This window comes from Ylistrum balloti, unplaced genomic scaffold (assembly GCF_031769215.1).
Source record: "Ylistrum balloti isolate Yb309-2 unplaced genomic scaffold, AGI_CSIRO_Ybal_v1 Utg370070, whole genome shotgun sequence".
NCBI classification, from domain to species: Eukaryota; Metazoa; Mollusca; class Bivalvia; order Pectinida; family Pectinidae; genus Ylistrum; species Ylistrum balloti.
The window spans coordinates 628,612-648,695 of record NW_026782112.1 but is presented as its reverse complement, the minus strand read 5'-3'; the positions used below and the strand labels follow the sequence as shown (position 1 = coordinate 648,695).

General features: G+C 36.0%; 2 protein-coding genes and 1 long non-coding RNA gene across 3 annotated transcripts in view; 1 reads left to right on the top strand and 2 right to left on the bottom strand.

The window, feature by feature from the left end:
* Positions 1-8,361, bottom strand: part of LOC132549635 (GRAM domain-containing protein 4-like) — a 29,702-nt gene extending 21,341 nt beyond the window's left edge. Inside the window, exons 1-3 of the mRNA XM_060213585.1 lie at positions 8,261-8,361; positions 4,000-4,150; positions 3,363-3,489 (exon numbers count right to left, since the gene is read on the bottom strand). Coding sequence (XP_060069568.1) covers positions 3,363-3,489; positions 4,000-4,141 — 269 coding nt within the window. The 5' untranslated portion in view covers positions 4,142-4,150; positions 8,261-8,361. The remainder of the gene's footprint in view (positions 1-3,362; positions 3,490-3,999; positions 4,151-8,260) is intronic.
* A 64-nt stretch (positions 8,362-8,425) lies between these two features.
* LOC132549637 (uncharacterized) lies at positions 8,426-9,737 on the top strand. The gene is made up of 3 exons (XR_009554186.1): positions 8,426-8,536; positions 8,896-9,024; positions 9,143-9,737. It is a non-coding gene; the product is annotated as an uncharacterized LOC132549637 (long non-coding RNA).
* A 296-nt stretch (positions 9,738-10,033) lies between these two features.
* On the bottom strand, positions 10,034-18,819 carry LOC132549629 (uncharacterized). The gene is made up of 15 exons (XM_060213576.1): positions 18,644-18,819; positions 17,851-17,940; positions 17,366-17,525; positions 16,940-17,106; positions 16,090-16,240; positions 15,656-15,846; positions 15,100-15,195; positions 14,651-14,801; positions 14,244-14,401; positions 12,770-12,923; positions 12,017-12,183; positions 11,747-11,834; positions 11,206-11,430; positions 10,626-10,755; positions 10,034-10,128 (listed from the first exon to the last, which is right to left on the bottom strand). Exons 1-15 carry the CDS (start codon positions 18,817-18,819, stop codon positions 10,034-10,036), a joined length of 2,199 nt encoding a protein of 732 aa, XP_060069559.1.
* Between the last annotated feature and the right edge of the window lie 1,265 nt (positions 18,820-20,084).

The following is a 20,084-nucleotide window of genomic DNA, read 5'->3' as shown; positions in this document are numbered from 1 at the left end:
TATTGATTTACATCACGATTCCTGACCATCAGTGTATTATTGATTTACATCACGATTCCTGACCATCAGTGTATTATTGATTTACATCACGATTCCAGTGAATTATTGATTTACATCACGATTCCTGACCATCAGTGTATTATTGATTTACATCACGATTCCTGATGTATTATTGATTTACATCACGTGACCATCAGTGTATTATTGATTTACATCACGATTCCTGATCAGTGTATTATTGATTTACATCACGTATTATTGATTTACATCACGATTCCTGATTCAGTGTATTATTGATTTACATCACGATTCCAGTGATTATTGATTTCCATCAGTGTATTATTGATTTACATCACGATTCCTGATCATCAGTTTATTATTGATTTACATCACGATTCCTGATCATCAGTGTATTATTGATTTACATCACGATTCCTGATCATCAGTGTATTATTGATTTACATCACGATTCCTGATCATCAGTGTATTATTGATTTACATCACGATTCCTGATCATCAGTGTATTATTGATTTACATTACGATTCCTGACCATCAGTGTATTATTGATTTACATCACGATTCCTGAACATCACGATTCCTGATCATCACGATTCCTGTCAGTGTATTATTGATTTACATCACATCACGATTCCTGACCATCACTGTATTAGTGATTTACATCACGATTCCTGACCATCAGTGTATTATTGATTTACATCACGATTCCTGACCATCAGTGTATCACGATTCCTGATGTATTATTGATTTACATCACGATTCCTGATCATCAGTGTATTATTGATTTACATCACGATTCCTGACCATCAGTGTATTATTGATTTACATCACGATTCCTGACCATCAGTGTATTATTGATTTACATCACGATTCCTGACCATCAGTGTATTATTGATTTACATCACGATTCCTGACCATCAGTGTATTATTGATTTACATCACGATTCCTGATCATCAGTGTATTATTGATTTACATCACGATTCCTGATCATCAGTGTATTATTGATTTACATCACGTATGTATTATTGATTTACATCACGATTCCTGACCATCAGTGTATTATTGATTTACATCACGATTCCTGACCATCAGTGTATTATTGATTTACATCACGATTCCTGATCATCAGTGTATTATTGATTTACATCACGATTCCTGACCATCAGTGTATTATTGATTTACATCAGTGTATTATTGATTTACATCACGATTCCTGACCATCAGTGTATTATTGATTTACATCACGATTCCTGACCATCACTGACCATCAGTGTATTATTGATTTACATCACGATTCCTGATCATCAGTGTATTATTGATTTACATCACGATTCCTGACCATCAGTGTATTATTGATTTACATCACGATTCCTGACCATCAGTGTATTATTGATTTACATCACGATTTACATCACGATTCCTGATCATCAGTGTATTATTGATTTACATCACGTGTATTCCACGATGATCATCAGTGTATTATTGATTTACATCACGATTCCTGAGTGTATTATTGATTTACATCATCAGTGTATTATTGATTTACATCACGATTCCTGACCATCAGTGTATTATTGATTTACATCACGATTCCTGATCATCATCACGATTCCTGATATCAGTGTATTATTGATTTACATCACGATTCCTGATCATCAGTGTATTATTGATTTACATCACGATTCCTGATCATCAGTGTATTATTGATTTACATCACGATTCCTGACCATCAGTGTATTATTGATTTACATCACGATTCCTGATCATCAGTGTATTATTGATTTACATCACGATTCCTGACCATCAGTGTATTATTGATTTACATCACGATTCCTGACCATCAGTGTATTATTGATTTACATCACGATTCCACATCACGATTCCTGATCATCAGTGTATTATTGATTTACATCACGATTCCTGACCATCAGTGTATTATTGATTTACATCACGATTCCTGATTCAGTGTATTATTGATTTACATCACGATCCTGAGTGTATTATTGATTTACATCACGATTCCTGATCATCAGTGTATTATTGATTTACATCACGATTCAGTGTATTATTGATTTACATCACGATTCATCATCAGTGTATTATTGATTTACATCACGATTCCTGATCATCAGTGTATTATTGATTTACATCACGATTGACCATCAGTGTATTATTGATTTACATCACGATTCCTGATCATCAGTGTATTATTGATTTACATCACGATTCCTGATCATCAGTGTATTATTGATTTACATCACGAGTGTATTATTGATTTACATCACGATTCCTGATCATCAGTGTATTATTGATTTACATCACGATTCCTGATCATCAGTGTATTATTGATTTACATCACGATTCCTGATCATCAGTGTATTATTGATTTACATCACGATTCCTGATCATCAGTGTATTTTGATTTACATCACGATTCCTGATCATTATTGATTTACATCACGATTCCTGACCATCAGTGTATTATTGATTTACATCACGATTCCTGTTCATCAGTGTATTATTGATTTACATCACGATTCCTGATCATCAGTGTATTATTGATTTACATCACGATTCCTGATCATCAGTGATTTACATCACGATATTCAGTGTATTATTGATTTACATCACGATTCCTGACCATCAGTGTATTATTGATTTACATCGATTCCTACATCACATCACGATTCCTGATCATCAGTGTATTATTGATTTACATCACGATTCCTGATCATCATCAGTGTATCATCACGATTCCTGATATCAGTGTATTATTGATTTACATCACGATTCCTGATCATCAGTGTATTATTGATTTACATCACGATTCCTGACCATCAGTGTATTATTGATTTACATCACGATTCCTGATCATCAGTGTATTATTGATTTACATCACGATTCCTGATCATCAGTGTATTATTGATTTACATCACGATTCCTGATCATCAGTGTATTATTGATTTACATCACGATTCCTGATCATCAGTGTATTATTGATTTACATCACGATTCCTGATCATCAGTGTATTATTGATTTACATCACGATTCCTGACCATCAGTGTATTATTGATTTACATCACGATTCCTGACCATCAGTGTATTATTGATTTACATCACGATTCCATTACATTGATAAAATAATTTGCATAGCAATGGTAAGTAACGTAGTGTTGTCTTGAACTTTCAACTCAATGCCATAGTAACCATCTTGTTTTCGACCAAACAAGGAACAATTTCATTCTCTACAATCAGAGTTAATCGAATGTTTCACAAGAGGAGAGAACATATTGGCGAAGTTAACATCATTAAGACACTCTGCTCTTTAATTATACTATTACCTGGCTGATTTCGTCACGAGGGAAGAGTATCTGTTCTCCAATTCTCTATAACGCTTCCTTTCAATGTCGATCTCTAGTCGAAGCTTCTGCATTGACGTTGTGTCATCATATTCCCGTAGTTTGGATTCTGAAATTCATACAAGACATGTATGTACATTATCATACAATCCCCGATCATTCACCGACAATATATCAGGTAGTTTGGAACCTGAAATCAGATGTAACACAGTACCATTGCAGACCATTCTAGCAATGTATCGGATACATTTTATTCAGGGACAAGGTATTGCATACTTTGGAATTCACACGTGGGTACATCATTGAGGACCACTTATACGTAAAGTGTTGGGTTCGACTGAATCTCAAAAGAAATATATCTATCATCCGGGTATTTTGTGTTTTTAATGAAAAAGAGAAAGAAAGTACACCAAACATATACAAAAACACAAAAAAAAAAAAAAAAAAAAACCAATCCAAACGCTGAATATAAAAATGATGGCAAAACTTATTCGAATATTACAATATATGATAATAAAGGCAAATGTAATTTATGTTAAAGGCCGGACTCTTCTACCGCACACAAAACCCTAGTATTAAAAGTTGTCATTTATCACAAAACATTGTGTCCAATACTCACGTAATTCCTGATTTTCAATCATCACTGCTACCAGCTGTTCCTGAAGTGTGATCAGCTGACTTTCAAACACAGCTAAGTCCGGTTCTCCATCCCCGCTGGAACCTGCTAGTCCAGGTTTCTTTACCTTCCCGTTGGCAGACATCTCAAATGACTGGAATCAAAGCTGATACTTGTCAAAATTGTAGTAATTAAATATACATGATATCACATACATGTAAACATTTATTCAATCGCCAATTCAACCAATACTATCTAAACAGATTCAATAATACTTCGGGTTACGATACATGTCCAAATATGGTAAATGAAATGTTGACAACCTCAAAGAAAAGGTTGGAGTATTTTCATCTTCAATGAATAAAGAAAAAAATATCAAAAGAACTATATTTCCTACACATCGACGCTGGCGATTATCTACCACTTTTCTTGAAGTTATGAGCTGTGTGTGAAACCTACACATGAAATTTGAGAGAGACACATTCATACTTCTTAAGAAATAGGGATAAAAAACTTTACTAGGCGAAATCCAAGATGGCTGCCTGTCTATGAGACGAAATGACGACAGGTGTTGGCGATACCTCCCTGTGTGAGATGTTGTTCATAGACAAAGCGGAATGGAGTGGTTTGGCATTTTTTCTACTTACTGTAATGTTGAAACTGTCTTCCTGGGATTGAAACCGACAAGCCATTTTTTAAAACTATTCCTGAATTGTATTATATTATCATTCAAAAGATCGGCGTTCAGGTCCAGCAAATCCGATATAAGGTATATAGACTTTATAATACAACTAATAACTCCGACGATATCATTTATAAAAATACGAAACAATAATTGTCCTAGAATTGACCTTGGCGGAACTCTAGCAGAAGTATAGGTCAAGTTTGATTGTTTACCATCGATGACGTGGTGACATTGATAAATAGCTCGAGAACCAATCAAATCAATTACCAGTAAGAAGACCATATTCGGTCATATGTCGTACTTATATCACAGAAGGCAATTATCTAATGCGGAAAATATATCATTAGAGTTAGATAGAATTTGATTTATAGTGTAATCGCCAGATCTAAAATCTAACTGACAAGATAAAAGACTGAAATTGCCATTTAACTTGTTAAATAGATCCCGCCATTCGTGTCAGTAAAATTAAGCTTTACACTTAGTTTGTTAAAGTGATTAAGTTTAGATTTACTAGTGGCATTTCTACACGTATTTCGGACTTTCATGAATTTCGACCAGTCGTCAGCATTCTGACTTTACAATGTACATACTTACGTTACACAAATACACGACTGAAACAAGTCAAATAAAGATGGATCACTCGCGCAGACTATATGTAAGAGGAATAAAGACCATTCAGTGTAGAAAGTAGGACTGACAACACTTTAAGGAAGATTAAAACTAGATAATTAAATTATGTAGGCATAGCAAATTATCGTTAAATATATTTACATTTAAGTCAGCAGATATAATACATATTTCATTGTTAAAAGCAAGATCTATGAAATGGGTGACCCAGGAAGAAACTGGTGCCTTGGTGGGCCTATAGAAACTCCCATATAAAAACGATCTTCCAGAAGTATTCAACTTCAACCATACACACTCGATTTAGGTAACGCTATATCGGGTCGAAATTTACAGGAAATTTGACAGCTGACGTATAAGGTTGGCACTACTCTTCCTTGCCCAGTGGGTTTGTAGTAAATCGCTATAAAATCATTTCAAATGAAGTACAAATCACCTCAGTGAAGCCACGGAACAGGCAATTCAAATTGATATATACAGCATATATTGATATACAAATCTTCCTGAACTTTTACTTGATTTTAGGCAGAGATTATTTGTATCAGTTGGTAAAATTGATCAAAAAGAGACCGTAAGTGTAGCTACTGATCGTCAGGTTTACAACACCAAAGATATCGAACAGCCTTTATTATGGCAAAAAGGATAAAAAAAGATTGAAAAAAAATTTCACATCACGGAAGTTTTACGTTCCGTGGCACTTCCTTTGCTATTCTGTCATTTCCTCACATCTTTTTGCATAAAATAGATTGTATAACTGTGCGAATCATAGTCCTACGTTGGAACCTGTATGTAATTTAGCTATTTATGTCACTTAATATCTAACCTTGCAGAAATCGTTAAATATCTTATTGGACATTACAATTTGTAAATAAGAAAGTCATTTTTATCAGGAAGTATTTTTTTTCAAATCAACACCACTACTAAATCTACACTACAAATAGATAAGACGATTTCCGTTCTTCTGCTACATATAAAATCGTCCCTAATTTTTCTACAACTAAAATGTAGATGTAAGTTTTCTATTTACTATCGACTTCACGCCACAAGTGGTTTACACTTAGGTCACTTGTAAACATCAGAAGTATGTCAAGATAACTATTTACACATACATATATGTATCGGTAGGTATTTCAACAACGGTTTTCACGTGCATACTACATATACATGCATATGTATGTGATACAGAGTAACGAAGTATTATCTTGTATCATACTTAAGATATACTATACATGTACAATTTTATATTAAGATTTATGTTAGTTTACGACTAATATCCACAATATTTCCTCCTCCCATCCTGGTAAGATAATGTGTTTTGGTCAGGTACGTAGCGTAGTACCATTACAGTATGCTGTGTAAGAATACTGTACATAACTGTTTAGTGTGTAATACCGTCAAACCCACTTAACTTATGTATATCATTGAATCCAACAGTGTGACTAAATGCCAGTAACACGTGCATCAACACGTGTAGAAACGAAAAAACTGACGGACTCCCATGCATGCAGTGTTACACACAAAGAGTGGGTATTGTTAATAGTTTTAGTATTGCAACATATCGCGAAATTCAAAGCGGTATTTTGATGTATGCACTTCAGTATATTGAAATGAACTTTTGTATAACAAACACGTACATAAGAGAGCACTATCTTATTTCAATGAAGCAGTGACCTGAAAAATACATAATTCTGAAGTTATATATTTAACTAGTAAAATTTTAGCTTGAAAAGTTCCCTATAAAATCATCCAAAAGTCTGTGGGTCAATCCCTCAAAAAGGTTGTAGAAATTTCCTGTAACCGACTGCGATACTGAAACTTATATTGCAATATACGGTCACCAAATAAATATGGCGAAAGGAATTAACATTAGCTTGTTATCCAATACATATTACATTTTTGTATTATATTGTTGATTATTAAATAAAGCATTGTTTAAATTTACCAAATATTGCGATATTATTGCCATCCTTATTACATATACACTTATTTACTGCCATCCTTATTACATATACACTTATTTACTGCCATCCTTATTACATATACACTTATTTGTTGCCATCCTTATTACATATACACTTATTTACTGCCATCCTTATTACATATACACTTAGTTACTGCCATCCTTATTACATATACACTTATTTACTGCCATCCTTATTACATATACACTTATTTACTGCCATCCTTATTACATATACTTATTTACTGCCATCCTTATTACATATACACTTCTTTATTGCCATCCTTATGACATATACACTTATTTACTGCCATCCTTATTACATATACACTTATTTACTGCCATCCTTATTACATATACACTTATTTACTGCCATCCTTATTACATATACACTTAGTTACTGCCATCCTTATTACATATACACTTATTTGTTGCCATCCTTATTACATATACACTTATTTGTTGCCATCCTTATTACATATACACTTAGTTACTGCCATCCTTATTACATATACACTTATTTACTGCCATCCTTATTACATATACACTTTTTTTATTGCCATCTTTATTACATATACACTTATCTATAGTACTGCTAAGTTTACAGTACTATCCCATCAACCCTCATCAGGAAGGATAAAGCATGGTCTGACTACATAATACAATATATACTTAATATATTCCCTTTGATTTCCCCATGAGAATAATATAATGTAAATAAATTAAAAACGTCTTACTGAATTAGCAATGTGTACGTTAAGTCTATTTACCGTTCAGAAAATATATATTGCAATCCGAATTTGCTATGTTCTATACTTGGGTCAAATTCTAGTACGTACATACATGTATATGTACCCGGTGGTTGTACATGTAGCATTTAGGCCTACTGTGTATTGTTATCAGCGGGTCAAAGTTTGAAATATTGTGCTTTACGATCAACTGCTACAACTATCTACATAAAACAAGCTGATAAAGACTTTCTACAATACTCTTACCTATATATACTCAATGGATCAAACTATTCGAGTCCTCCATAGAACACAAAACACATCTGGAAATCAGAAGTTTCTCACCCGAGTGTAAACAATACGAGCGTGTAATACTACATTGTATATACGTGTTCAAAGGGAAAATCCCGATGACATCCAAATAAGCTTTCGGAACATTTGTTAGAGCGTGAGAAGAGAGAGGTCACAACTGCCAGCACTGTTGGTTTTTAGTATTCACAGGTTTTACACTATTTGACGGAATGGTCTGATTAATAATTGATGGTGAGTAAACATTACTATATTATTTATCTACCATGATCCTCTATCACAAGCATGGGAGGAACAGGACCGTGGTCCGTACGCTTGGCACCGTGGTCCGAATGCTTGGCCACGACTTACATCATAGTAACTAAATATCGTTGTAAGTTTACAAGCAGTAAACAGTTGTAATTTATCAAACAGACACCCTTTCTTCTGTTGATCGTCTGTACTGATGAGAACATCATACAATATGCACGGTATTAAACAGCATTAGATAGAAATGTGTTGGTTCATCGCATCGACTGTTTCATAATCGTTTGTTTTTATTAGAGTTGTCCCCCTTCCAACAGTATCGTAAAGTTTTCGATATTATTTTTCAGCCTGCCGCTATGTGGCCAACAAAGTTGGTCGTGTGGTCAACAGGTCTTCAGGTTTGGGGGAGATGACAAAATCTAAACCACCAGTACAGGATTTCAGGGAGCGGAAAGTAGAACATGATACCGTTACAGGTGTGTACAACAGCAACTAAACAACACAAATGTTGTCAAATATTTCGCTAGTTCAAATCAGTATTAATAAGTTGTTAGTGAACAGAACTCTCTAATGTGTCGTGCTCTTCTTTTTCAGGAGAAAAGCCGAGTCCAGGTCCAGACGTAGTCAAGTACTGTGACAACGGCAGACAGTTCAATGGTTCCATTGCTCAAGACACGGGAAATCTATCACACTCACAGTAGTTCTAAATCTACTCAACGGAAACAAAATCGACCGTGGAATAACATCATGCATTGAAAAATGATGTAGCAATATCAAGTGAAGTTAGTGTCAAATTATAGGTTTGATGCAGAGTTTGATTAAGAACCTGAAAGTCTGTATTATCTTCAGTCAGCAAACTTCAAGATCGTCATTTAAATACCACAAACATCATAGATTAATATGTTTTGTTCTATGATTCAATTCAATACTAGAAAAAAATTAAGGTGCAAATAAATGTGTTGAGCAAAGAGTGAAATCAATAATGAAGATGGCGAGAGTTTAAATGCATTTACTCTTACTTGTAGTATATACATATATTCCTTATTGCTGACGACATTATGACGTAACTGTTGATAAAGGTGTTGCTATGACACTGGAACAGCTGCTGAAGCTTGTCTGTCACGTGATTATGGAAGTTTATGTTTTATTTATAAATGTTATTTATTATTAAACAATTTCTACCCCATGATGATAATCTCTGTGGTTTTTTTTTATCTCGACTTATAAGGTTCTTTCTTGTAGAAACCGGTTACTTGACCCTTCATCTTAAACATCTCTTGATTGGATGGATTTTTATAGGGTCACAGGGGTTAGTTTCTAGTCTTGTCTTCCGTTTCACAATTATACGTAATATTACTAACGGTTTTACCAGTATCAGACTCCGTTTCATTTAGTGATTTGTAGATCATTCCTTGATGTAGAAACTACGAAAATGGTTATAATAGAAGATGCTTTAATAATTAAATGTTATCAAGTATAATATTGTCAGTAATCCACTGGTAATTCTTCAATTCCTCTTCCTGTTTGTGAATCAGGTTTTGATTCCGACTTGTTCTCCTTCTCCTTCATGGCTTTATGTACTGGAAGTAGAAAGAAGGTGGTGAGAAAGTCTTGATTCTTTATGTGTATCACTTAAATAAGCTCAAGAGCAATTAGTTCCAGACCAGATGTGTGTACCAGACGCAATGGTAGACAGTGTCAGGTAGAAAGACAGACAAGGACCAAATGATTGTATACATGTATACGGGTGACGGCAGCTTTTAAATAATGTCAAAGACATGTAAACCATTTACCAAGGGTAAACGTGTCCCAGAAACCAGTATACTACAGTGTAATAACCACGGATATCCCTACTATAGCCGATACAACACATACTTTCCATATTTGTAATTATCAATATGAAATACCGTGATGACAAATTACAGATTGGCCAAGGGCTCGATGAAATTGAAGATGATATATATTTAGACTCCTTTCATCATCCACATATTTAATGAAAGTTAATGTTAATATAAATGATTTTATTTATCTTCTCTTTGTTATCATTACTGTATGTTCAAACATATGTGATACGTACACGACTGTACCGCCCACATTAGGAGTGCCAACACAAAGATCCCTCCTACAGCCATCGTTGTTGCAGCCACCGGACCGATGCGGTAGTCGTCCTCTACTACAGGAACTACATGGGGTTGATCTTGAGTGGTCTAGAACACGTACGACAGGACATGATCAGTTTTGTCATTACGTTCGGATAGCTTAAAGCCGTATGAACATCTTTATTTTGATATTTAAAAATATGATCCAATCAATAACGATGATAATGAAAATGAATTATGTTTTCTTAAAACAAGAATAAACATTTCAACGATCCCCCTCTTTAAAAGTTAAATAAAATACAGAAATTTTGTGAATATCAATTTCCCTCTTACTGTTTTACTACAAATGAAGAACATCGTTATTTCGAACTGGTATAACTCCAAGAACCTTTTTATTCGAATTATTTCGTCCGTACCGGTCCAACGTTTCACCGAACATTCGATTTCACTTTAATTGAATACTCTGATAACTCGAAGTTTTCCAACGGTCCCGCCAACTTTGAAATAAGGAAGTTCGATTGTAAACTGTATACGCGTTGAACGTAGAAGACAACCTACCACAACAGGTGAAGGCGTTGTTGAAATGACCACATTAGAATAATCAAAACGGCAAGTGTTTCGAGAAAAAGCGGTCAAACAAGCTGGACACCGATGTACTTCTACGAGACACGTGCTGAGTCCATAGCTGTCCATGTGATTCTTTAACCGGGAGCGGTCAATTTCGGAGTCATTGTAGATGAGGATCACTGAGGGACGTAACAAAGGTAAAGTCATCGTGATCGGCTGTAAAATCAACAAAACAAGGAAAATGTCATTGTGACTGAAAAGTACACACGATCAATTTTATTTGACTAAAACAATCCATATTGAACCTTTAGATATAAAGATACTCGCACCTGTTCTTGTGAGTTTTAATGACGCAATGATATTCAACGTTATATATATACATATCTGTATACATGGTGATAAGACAGATTTCTATAATATGGTATAGCGAAGGCATAGTCATGTGTTTGAACTAAAATTCTTTGTTGCGAATAAATAAGTGTTTAAAATACTTTTAAGTATCTATCATGATCTGATGGTAAATTGTACGAACCTGTGAGGGTGTAATATTGGCTGCCGAGACCGTAATTGGAACGTTCACTGTCGTTGTAGTGATCACGGGGTATTTATCAGGACACAATCTTTACAACAAAGAAATAAATCATATAGACATATAGCACAATATCATTTACTACACTTTATTACACAATATATCGACTTCAATATATTTCTACGTTTAAACATTAACAAACATCAATTTGCTATTCACAGAAATATGTTCAATTTGTTGTATAACTTGGGCACAGTTCTGAGTCTAACTCACTCTTTAAAAGAGCCCGTGACGAACATGTTGGAGGCAACAACCGGTCTTACGAAAGGTATATTCAGAACGAGTCCACCTTTCTCTATCGTGTTGGATAGGAGACGAATTTCCTTGTCCATGTTCACTTTACTATTCCCATCTTTTCGCAATGTGAATTCCACAACTTCCTAAAAATATCCAAAATAAGATGTCACATGTTTCTTTGAATAAAAAAGTCACTTTTGATGTATCAATTGTAATTGCATACAAAAGTAAGAAGGGCAATATATATATAGTTGGGAAAATGAATGCATAAATAAATGGAACAAAGGAAACATTCAATGAACCAAACATGATGAAAAAAATGTGAATAATATCAGTCACCATATAGGAATAAAATTGGTGCAAAACATTAATGTGATAGAAATTATAATCCTAAATAGGGTTTGATGGCAACTGTTAAATATATCTATCATAGACAAAGTCGTACGAAGAAGTAATGTTACATTAAAGCCATTACTTCATTTACTGTGTCTATGGGTGGATGGATGTATGGATGTCTTGTTTTGTGCACTTGTGTCAAAATCTTTCAAAAGTAAAAAAAAATTATAAAAAAACTATGTCTCCAGAAAGACGAGTTTGCAAATCATGGATTTACTCCATTATACTCTGAAGGAACGGATATTTCTAATAAACAGAAAGGAAGCACACTATCTTGTAAAATTATATTCACTTAGAAACAAACCTGCAGGTACGTATTTCTTTACAACATACCCTGTAAATGGAAACAATTTCCAAGGATTGCACCAACACTCCCAGTAACACGTTATTGAGACTTTGGACAACTTTCGCCGTCAAGTCATCGTAAGTGTACTTAATCTTCAGTATCTCAAAGTCAATGCTGTTAAATGTGAGTTTGATTAGAACACTGCAACATAAAACATGAAAAATGCAATACTTAGCTGAGATATTATAAACAGAACCTTGTGTGTTGACTTCACTGATAAAAGCCAGCGAGATATTTGGAATACACGAGTGAGTTCTTAAGTTATTATATAACCTGTCTATACACAAATTTGTCAGTCTGGTTGAAATATAACCAGTCCAGTAACCACTTGGTCAGCCTAGTAAATATTTAACCAGTCCAGTGACCATTTCTTCAGCCTAGTTAATATTTAAACAATCTAGTAACTGCGTCGTCAGTCAAGTTGAAATTTAATATATTCAGTATCTACTTCGTCAGCTTGGTGGACACATGACAAGTCCGGTATCTACTTTGTCAGCCTGGTTGACATATGACCAATTCAGTACCTACTTTGTCAGCCTGGTTGACATATACCCAGTCCAGTATCTACTTCGTCAGCTTGGTTGGCATATGACCAGTCCAGTATCTACGTAATCAGCCTGGTTGACATATGTCCAGTCCAGTATCTATTCGTCAGCCCGGTTGACATATACCCAGTCCAGTATCTACTTTGTCAGCCTGGTTGACATATGACCAGTCCAGTATCTATTCGTCAGCCTGGTTGACATATACCCAGTCCAGTATCTACTTTGTCAGCCTGGTTGACATATGACCAGTCCAGTATCTATTCGTCAGCCTGGTTGACATATACCCAGTCCAGTATCTACTTTGTCAGCCTGGTTGACATATGCCCAGTCCAGTATCTACTTCGTCAGCCTGGTTGACATATACCCAGTCCAGTATCTACTTCGTCAGCCTGGTTGACATATACCCAGTCCAGTATCTACTTCGTCAGCTTGGTTGACATATGACCAGTCCAGTATCTACGTCATCAGCCTGGTTGACATATGACCAATTCAGTACCTGCTTTGTCACCCTTGTTGACATATGACCAGTCCAGTATCTATTCGTCAGCCTGGTTGACATATACCCAGTCCAGTATCTTACTTCGTCAGCCTGGTTGACATATACCCAGTCCAGTATCTATTCGTCAGCCTGGTTGACATATACCCAGTCCAGTATCTACTTTGTCAGCCTGGTTGACATATACCCAGTCCAGTATCTACTTCGTCAGCCTGGTTGACATATACCCAGTCCAGTATCTACTTCGTCAGCCTGGTTGACATATGATCAATTCAACAACTACTTCGTCAGCCTGATTGATATCTAATCAGTCTAGTGACTAGCCCAGATTTTGTGGTTAGGGTGAAGTCAGTTATAGGTAGGACAGTTAGATGTAAATGGTTAACACAGTAACATTTGGATAAGTTCTATGGTACTTACTTGGTATAATCAAATGGGTCTCTAAATGACAGAGGTTTACGTGATGTGACGCCAAATCTATAACCAGTTCTGTAGTCCGTGTAGTTGGATAAAATGGCGATGTATGTATCTAAGTAAGGCATCTGAACGCTGGCCTGTAGACTTACACGCACACCTTTCTGTTTGGTACACAAAATCGGAAAGATTCGAGAGAGAATTTGCAGGGTTAGGTAAAAGTATGATATAAATTGGTTATTTTGTATAACGTTTGCGAGGAATGCAAGCAAACGAGACATTAATCATCAGTTAACACCCGGGTATTGTATTAACGGCGTTTTTCCTGGTCTAATAAACTTTTGATAGAGCTTATTTTATATGTAGATCATCTTAAAAAATCACTCCTGTCATTTATTACCATCAAAGCTTACCTGTGTAATGGTAACATTTCTGATGACATTTGACTTAGGAGAACCCAGAATGGCAGTGAAGTTTCCAAGAAGCAATCGTTCCATATCATTTACCTCGGCCACGGAAAGCATGTTTAAGTCCATACAAGGGGCGAAAAGATCAATCTGGTATCTATATAAATATATTAAGTGCCACTTAGAAACAATATACAGATTACTTTTATAATATCAGAACACAAGTATTTGTGCAAAATAGGATATGGTGTTGGTCTTTGGGTCATTTTGCTTGTTTACAATGGGATATATTACTGGAGCATTGTAGGGGTTTACATTGGGATATATGATATGTGTTTACGTGGGAACATTATACTGGTGTACGTTGTCATATCATACTGTACATTGTGTGATATCTTAATATTGTACATTTGGTCGATATACATGTGAACATTCGGGAAATAATGTTTTACTACCTGTCTGGTAACATCTGATCCGTCTTACAGAATGATACGTTTCTCTCGGTAGACCAAACGCACTCTTTCAATTTGTTGCAGTGATCAGGGTCAGTTCTGCAAAGGAAAGTCTTCTTATCTACACAGTTATAAAAAGTTGAATATACAGTTAAAAATTACGAAATTTATTGAAAGATATGGCTAGTACATCTCCCCCTCTAGTGTTTGGCATGTCTTTCAAACAATTTTGATTTTCCTCAGTCCCTCCTAGGTTTTGAAATCTTCGCCCTTAGCATCAGTACAGAGTCTAAAGGGACAACATAATTCTTTGATGCAGTAAAACACCTTATTTTGTACTATTTTTATTTATTTCAATTTTATTAAAATGTGCTATCAACTTTGGAATTTTAGCCCCCAAAGTTTACCGTAAAGTTTAGACCATCAGCTTTTCTGACGCTAAACCAGTGTAATGTTCAACAGCAGACAGAAGGACATTTTTGAGAGAACCTGTATATTAATCCCATAAAGTAGTTCTGTCCAATATGGAGCTGGTCATACTCGCTTGGGTAACACATACCTTGTAGAACAGTCTATTGTACAATTACTATAGAATTTCTCCTGGAAGAGAATTTGTTTCGGTATGTGTTTGAGGTTGCCATTGACTACTCCAAATCCTCCGAGCTTCCACAGATCTCGTATGACATTTTCAATATCTTTAAGGCTCATTGTTCCTGTCGCTGATTTTACAGCGTTGAGTATGACGTAATTCTGTAGAAAACGATATATCCTATGTAAAAGAACTGTGGGATATACATTCAAGTTGCTAGCAACTTGCGATTACCATATCATATGATACCATATCATGTAACAAGATCGCTTCGGAATTTCAGTATATTAGACTGTACATTTCTTTAGCATGATGGTTTTTTTTTATTATTTGCAGTCATTCAAAGACAGAAAACAATTTAGATAAGATGGAGTACATTTCAAAACAAATCACAAAATGCAAACCCGAGAAAATCTGAAGTTAAGAACAGAGATGGCATCCAAAGGTAACACGTCAGAGACAAGCCTGGTGATATTTTTAGCAGATGACTGGCGTAATGGCAAGTTTGAAGTATCCGTAAAATCGATCAGTTCATATAGTAACGAAACTTCGAGCCTTCAACAACAAAACGCAAAAAAATAAATATCCACACACACTCACACCACACACACACACACACACACACACCTTCACACGTGTACACACATACATCGGATAAGTAGTCGGGACATTGTTCAAAATGAAGTAATCTAGTTAATCCATTTTGTGTGACTAATGCTTGTTTTCTGTTCTGACGTTGCTACATAATTCAATGCATCTGCTTCCATGTGAGTACTTTTGAATCGCTTTATAGAGAGTTCTGAACTAGTTGTTCTATGCTTACTCTCTTAAAAGTTACTTATATCTCTTGCAATCGCAAGGGTATTGTTGCTGTATACAATTCTGATTCTCTAAAGTTACAAACATTGTAATCCTCTAAATGCCAGGAGAATGATGGTGCTTTATACAATACTGACTCTCTAAAGTTACAAACATTGTAATCCTCTAAATGCCAGGAGAATGATGGTGCTTTATACAATACTGATTCTCTAAAGTTACAAACAATGTAATCTTCTAAATGTGAGGAGAATGATGTTGCTTTATACAATACTGACTCTCTAAAGTTACCAACATTGTAGTCTTCTAAATGTGAGGAGAATAATGTTGCCGTATACAATACTGATTCTCTAAAGTATAATACTGACACTATAAAGTTACAAACATTGCGACCCTCTAGTTGTGGGTAAAAGTACAGTTGGTTTACACTTTACTTACTCTGTGAAGTTACCTAAACCCCTTGCTGTGATGTGGGTACCATTTGGCCCCATATTGATCTTGAGCTCTCCGTTGGCTATCCAGGCCTCGAGATCCTTGACCATGCGTGACAGCGGTGGACTCTGCATTGACCGCTGAACCGTGAACACCAGGCTGCTGGGGTACACCTATAAACATTCACATACGAAATACTTAATCATCGTGCTAGAGAATTAGGTGATTTATATAACAAGTGGATCCGGTTCTGGTCAAAAATCTTGTTACAGCTGATCCTAATTTATTGTGTTGTCACCAGAAGTATACTGATTCTTTGTGTTCTATTTTTTGTTCTCTTTACCAATTATGATAGCAAACCGGGCTTCGATTATTAAGTCATTTAGAAAACCGTTGTAACCCGAACATGCTTCCAGATAGCAAGTAGCTTACATGACCGACTCCGAAGCTGTGGACGTTTCTAGTGCTGATGTTTGGATACATATGTAAGGCACTCTCTACTCTCTGTCTGAAGGACGCAATGAGGACGTCTTTTTCCTGGACTGATTGGTGAGGTAAAACATCACACGGAACTAAAACGGTCACCTCATGTCTATAGGTTAATAGTGAAAAACGTTATACTGGATTAAATAGAATATACATATATACATGAATGAATCAGCAGTACTATAGATCATTTAAACAAGATATATATGAATATGGCCGTTGATTTGTCAGATAGTATCAGGTTTTCCGTCTCCATGACCCTCTGTTCACTAAGGTTTGTTTGAATTTCAGGGATTAATGATGTTGATATATCCAATTCATTACCGCATCTTAACCTAATCAATTTGACAACAATATAAAATCGAAATCAAATCAAAATATTCGAATTATATAAACGATAAAGAATATTGATGATCAATTAGTATAATTACTTTTCAGGTAGTAAGGCATTTGCGGTACATTGTCCAAGCTGGTGTGACCAACTGCAGCTTGGTAATGAGTTACAGAGACTTCGAGTTAGGCTGAAATACAACACGGGAAAAAAGCGTTGACAAAGCTTGAGTGAGGAACTACAGTTGTTTATACAATTCGAGCTTTAAAGAAATGCATTATGAACCGAAAAGCGCGAGGGAAATTGCCTCATTACAATTTAGCTCAATAACAACAATATGTCTTATCTTAAATGATGCGGTTTCATGCTGTAGCTGTACAAAATATCTATATGAGTTGTCATATGCTGTATAGGACTTACGCTTGTCTGTTTTTACAACTAAAAATATCTGGTATACACCCTGTATATGTGTCGGAATAGAGCAATAAAAGACATCCATGTTACGTGGCTAGTATGTATGTAAGTACAAAACACATGCAGGTTACATTTAAAAACAATGAGAAAAATGTCATGAACATACCGACAAAATAGAAAATTTGTAATCCAAACTTAAAATCCTTGAAACGAAGGCAGAACAAGAAAAAAAGAGAAAGATGTACATGAAAAACACTGGAAAAAATAAGATCATGTCTATCTGCAGGGAAAACGTCTTGCTCTTCATCGATGACACCAGCCATGATAACAGAATATTCCTAATTGAGATATGGTTGCAACTATAGATAAAAGATACATGTAGTTTCCAGTATGATGTCTTTGTATTTTATCATATGTTTTTTCTGTCCAATAGAAACGAGTATGAAAAACGCATGAAGAAAGAATGTTCGTTTGCTTACTTTTGGTGACAAGGTCTTGGACAGATTTGGTAGAAGCTTCCTTGGTAGTACAGGTTATCTACAGAGTAATGTGTTCCTCCAAGAGTTATCAAAACACGTCCAGCGTCTACGTCTCTACGAATCTGGTCGTAGTAGAACTCTAGGTCAAGGTCACTCTCTGACGACTGCCACACCATAAAAGGTAAATACGTCTGGAAACAAAATAGAGTGTTTGAACAGCATCAGACTATAGCTGGGAGAAACAATTGACATGTGTAAATGTTAAGTAATATCTTAGCACCTACACCAGAAATAAAAACAAAACAGTCGAATACCTGTCTAATGATTTACACATCATAAATAGAAATAATCTAGAACGAGTCCCAAATGCATAAATGACTAACGGACTTTAAACGGGACAACAAAATACAAGCTCAGACCATTGTCTGTCGGGCCATTGACTTTTCAGCATTGTAACTTCCATGCCATACCGTGGAGATATTAAAGAATATTACGCATGGAAAATATATACTGTCAGTCTAAAAAGGAGAAGATGTATCTCAACATTAGTCGACCAGTGCCATATCACGCAGAGAACACTGGTATAAGAGAAAGGGTAAGACAGTCGCTATTGAGGCACACAATTGTCGTCGCTATTGAGGCACACCCTTGTCGTCGCTATTGAGGCACACACTTGTCGTCGCTATTGAGGCACACCCTTGTCGTCGCTATTGAGGCACACCCTTGTCGTCGCTATTGAGGCACACCCTTGTCGTCGCTATTGAGGCACACCCTTGTCGTCGCTATTGAGGCACACAATTGTCGTCGCTATTGAGGCACACCCTTGTCGTCGCTATTGAGGCACACAATTGTCGTCGCTATTGAGGCACACAATTGTCGTCGCTATTGAGGCACACCCTTGTCGTCGCTATTGAGGCACACCCTTGTCGTCGCTATTGAGGCACACCCTTGTCGTCGCTATTGAGGCACACCCTTGTCGTCGCTATTGAGGCACACCCTTGTCGTCGCTATTGAGGCACACCCTTGTCGTCGCTATTGAGGCAAACCCTTGTCGTCGCTATTGAGGCACACGTTTGTCGTCGCTATTGAGGCACACCCTTGTCGTCGCTCTTGAGGCACACCCTTGTCGTCGCTATTGAGGCACACCCTTGTCGTCGCTATTGAGGCACACAATTGTCGTCGCTATTGAGGCACACCCTTGTCGTCGCTATTGAGGCACACCCTTGCCGTCGCTATTGAGGCACACCCTTGTCGTCGCTATTGAGGCAAACCCTTGTCGTCGCTATTGAGGCAAAGCCTTGTCGTCCAAGAACTTGTTTTCTCGTTATTTATTTGTTCAACTGTAATCATCGACTTGAGTTAAATAGGTATGGCGTGACTCTTCCTAAAGGTATGACATGATTATTTCTGGAGATATGACTTGTTCATTTCTGGACGTGTG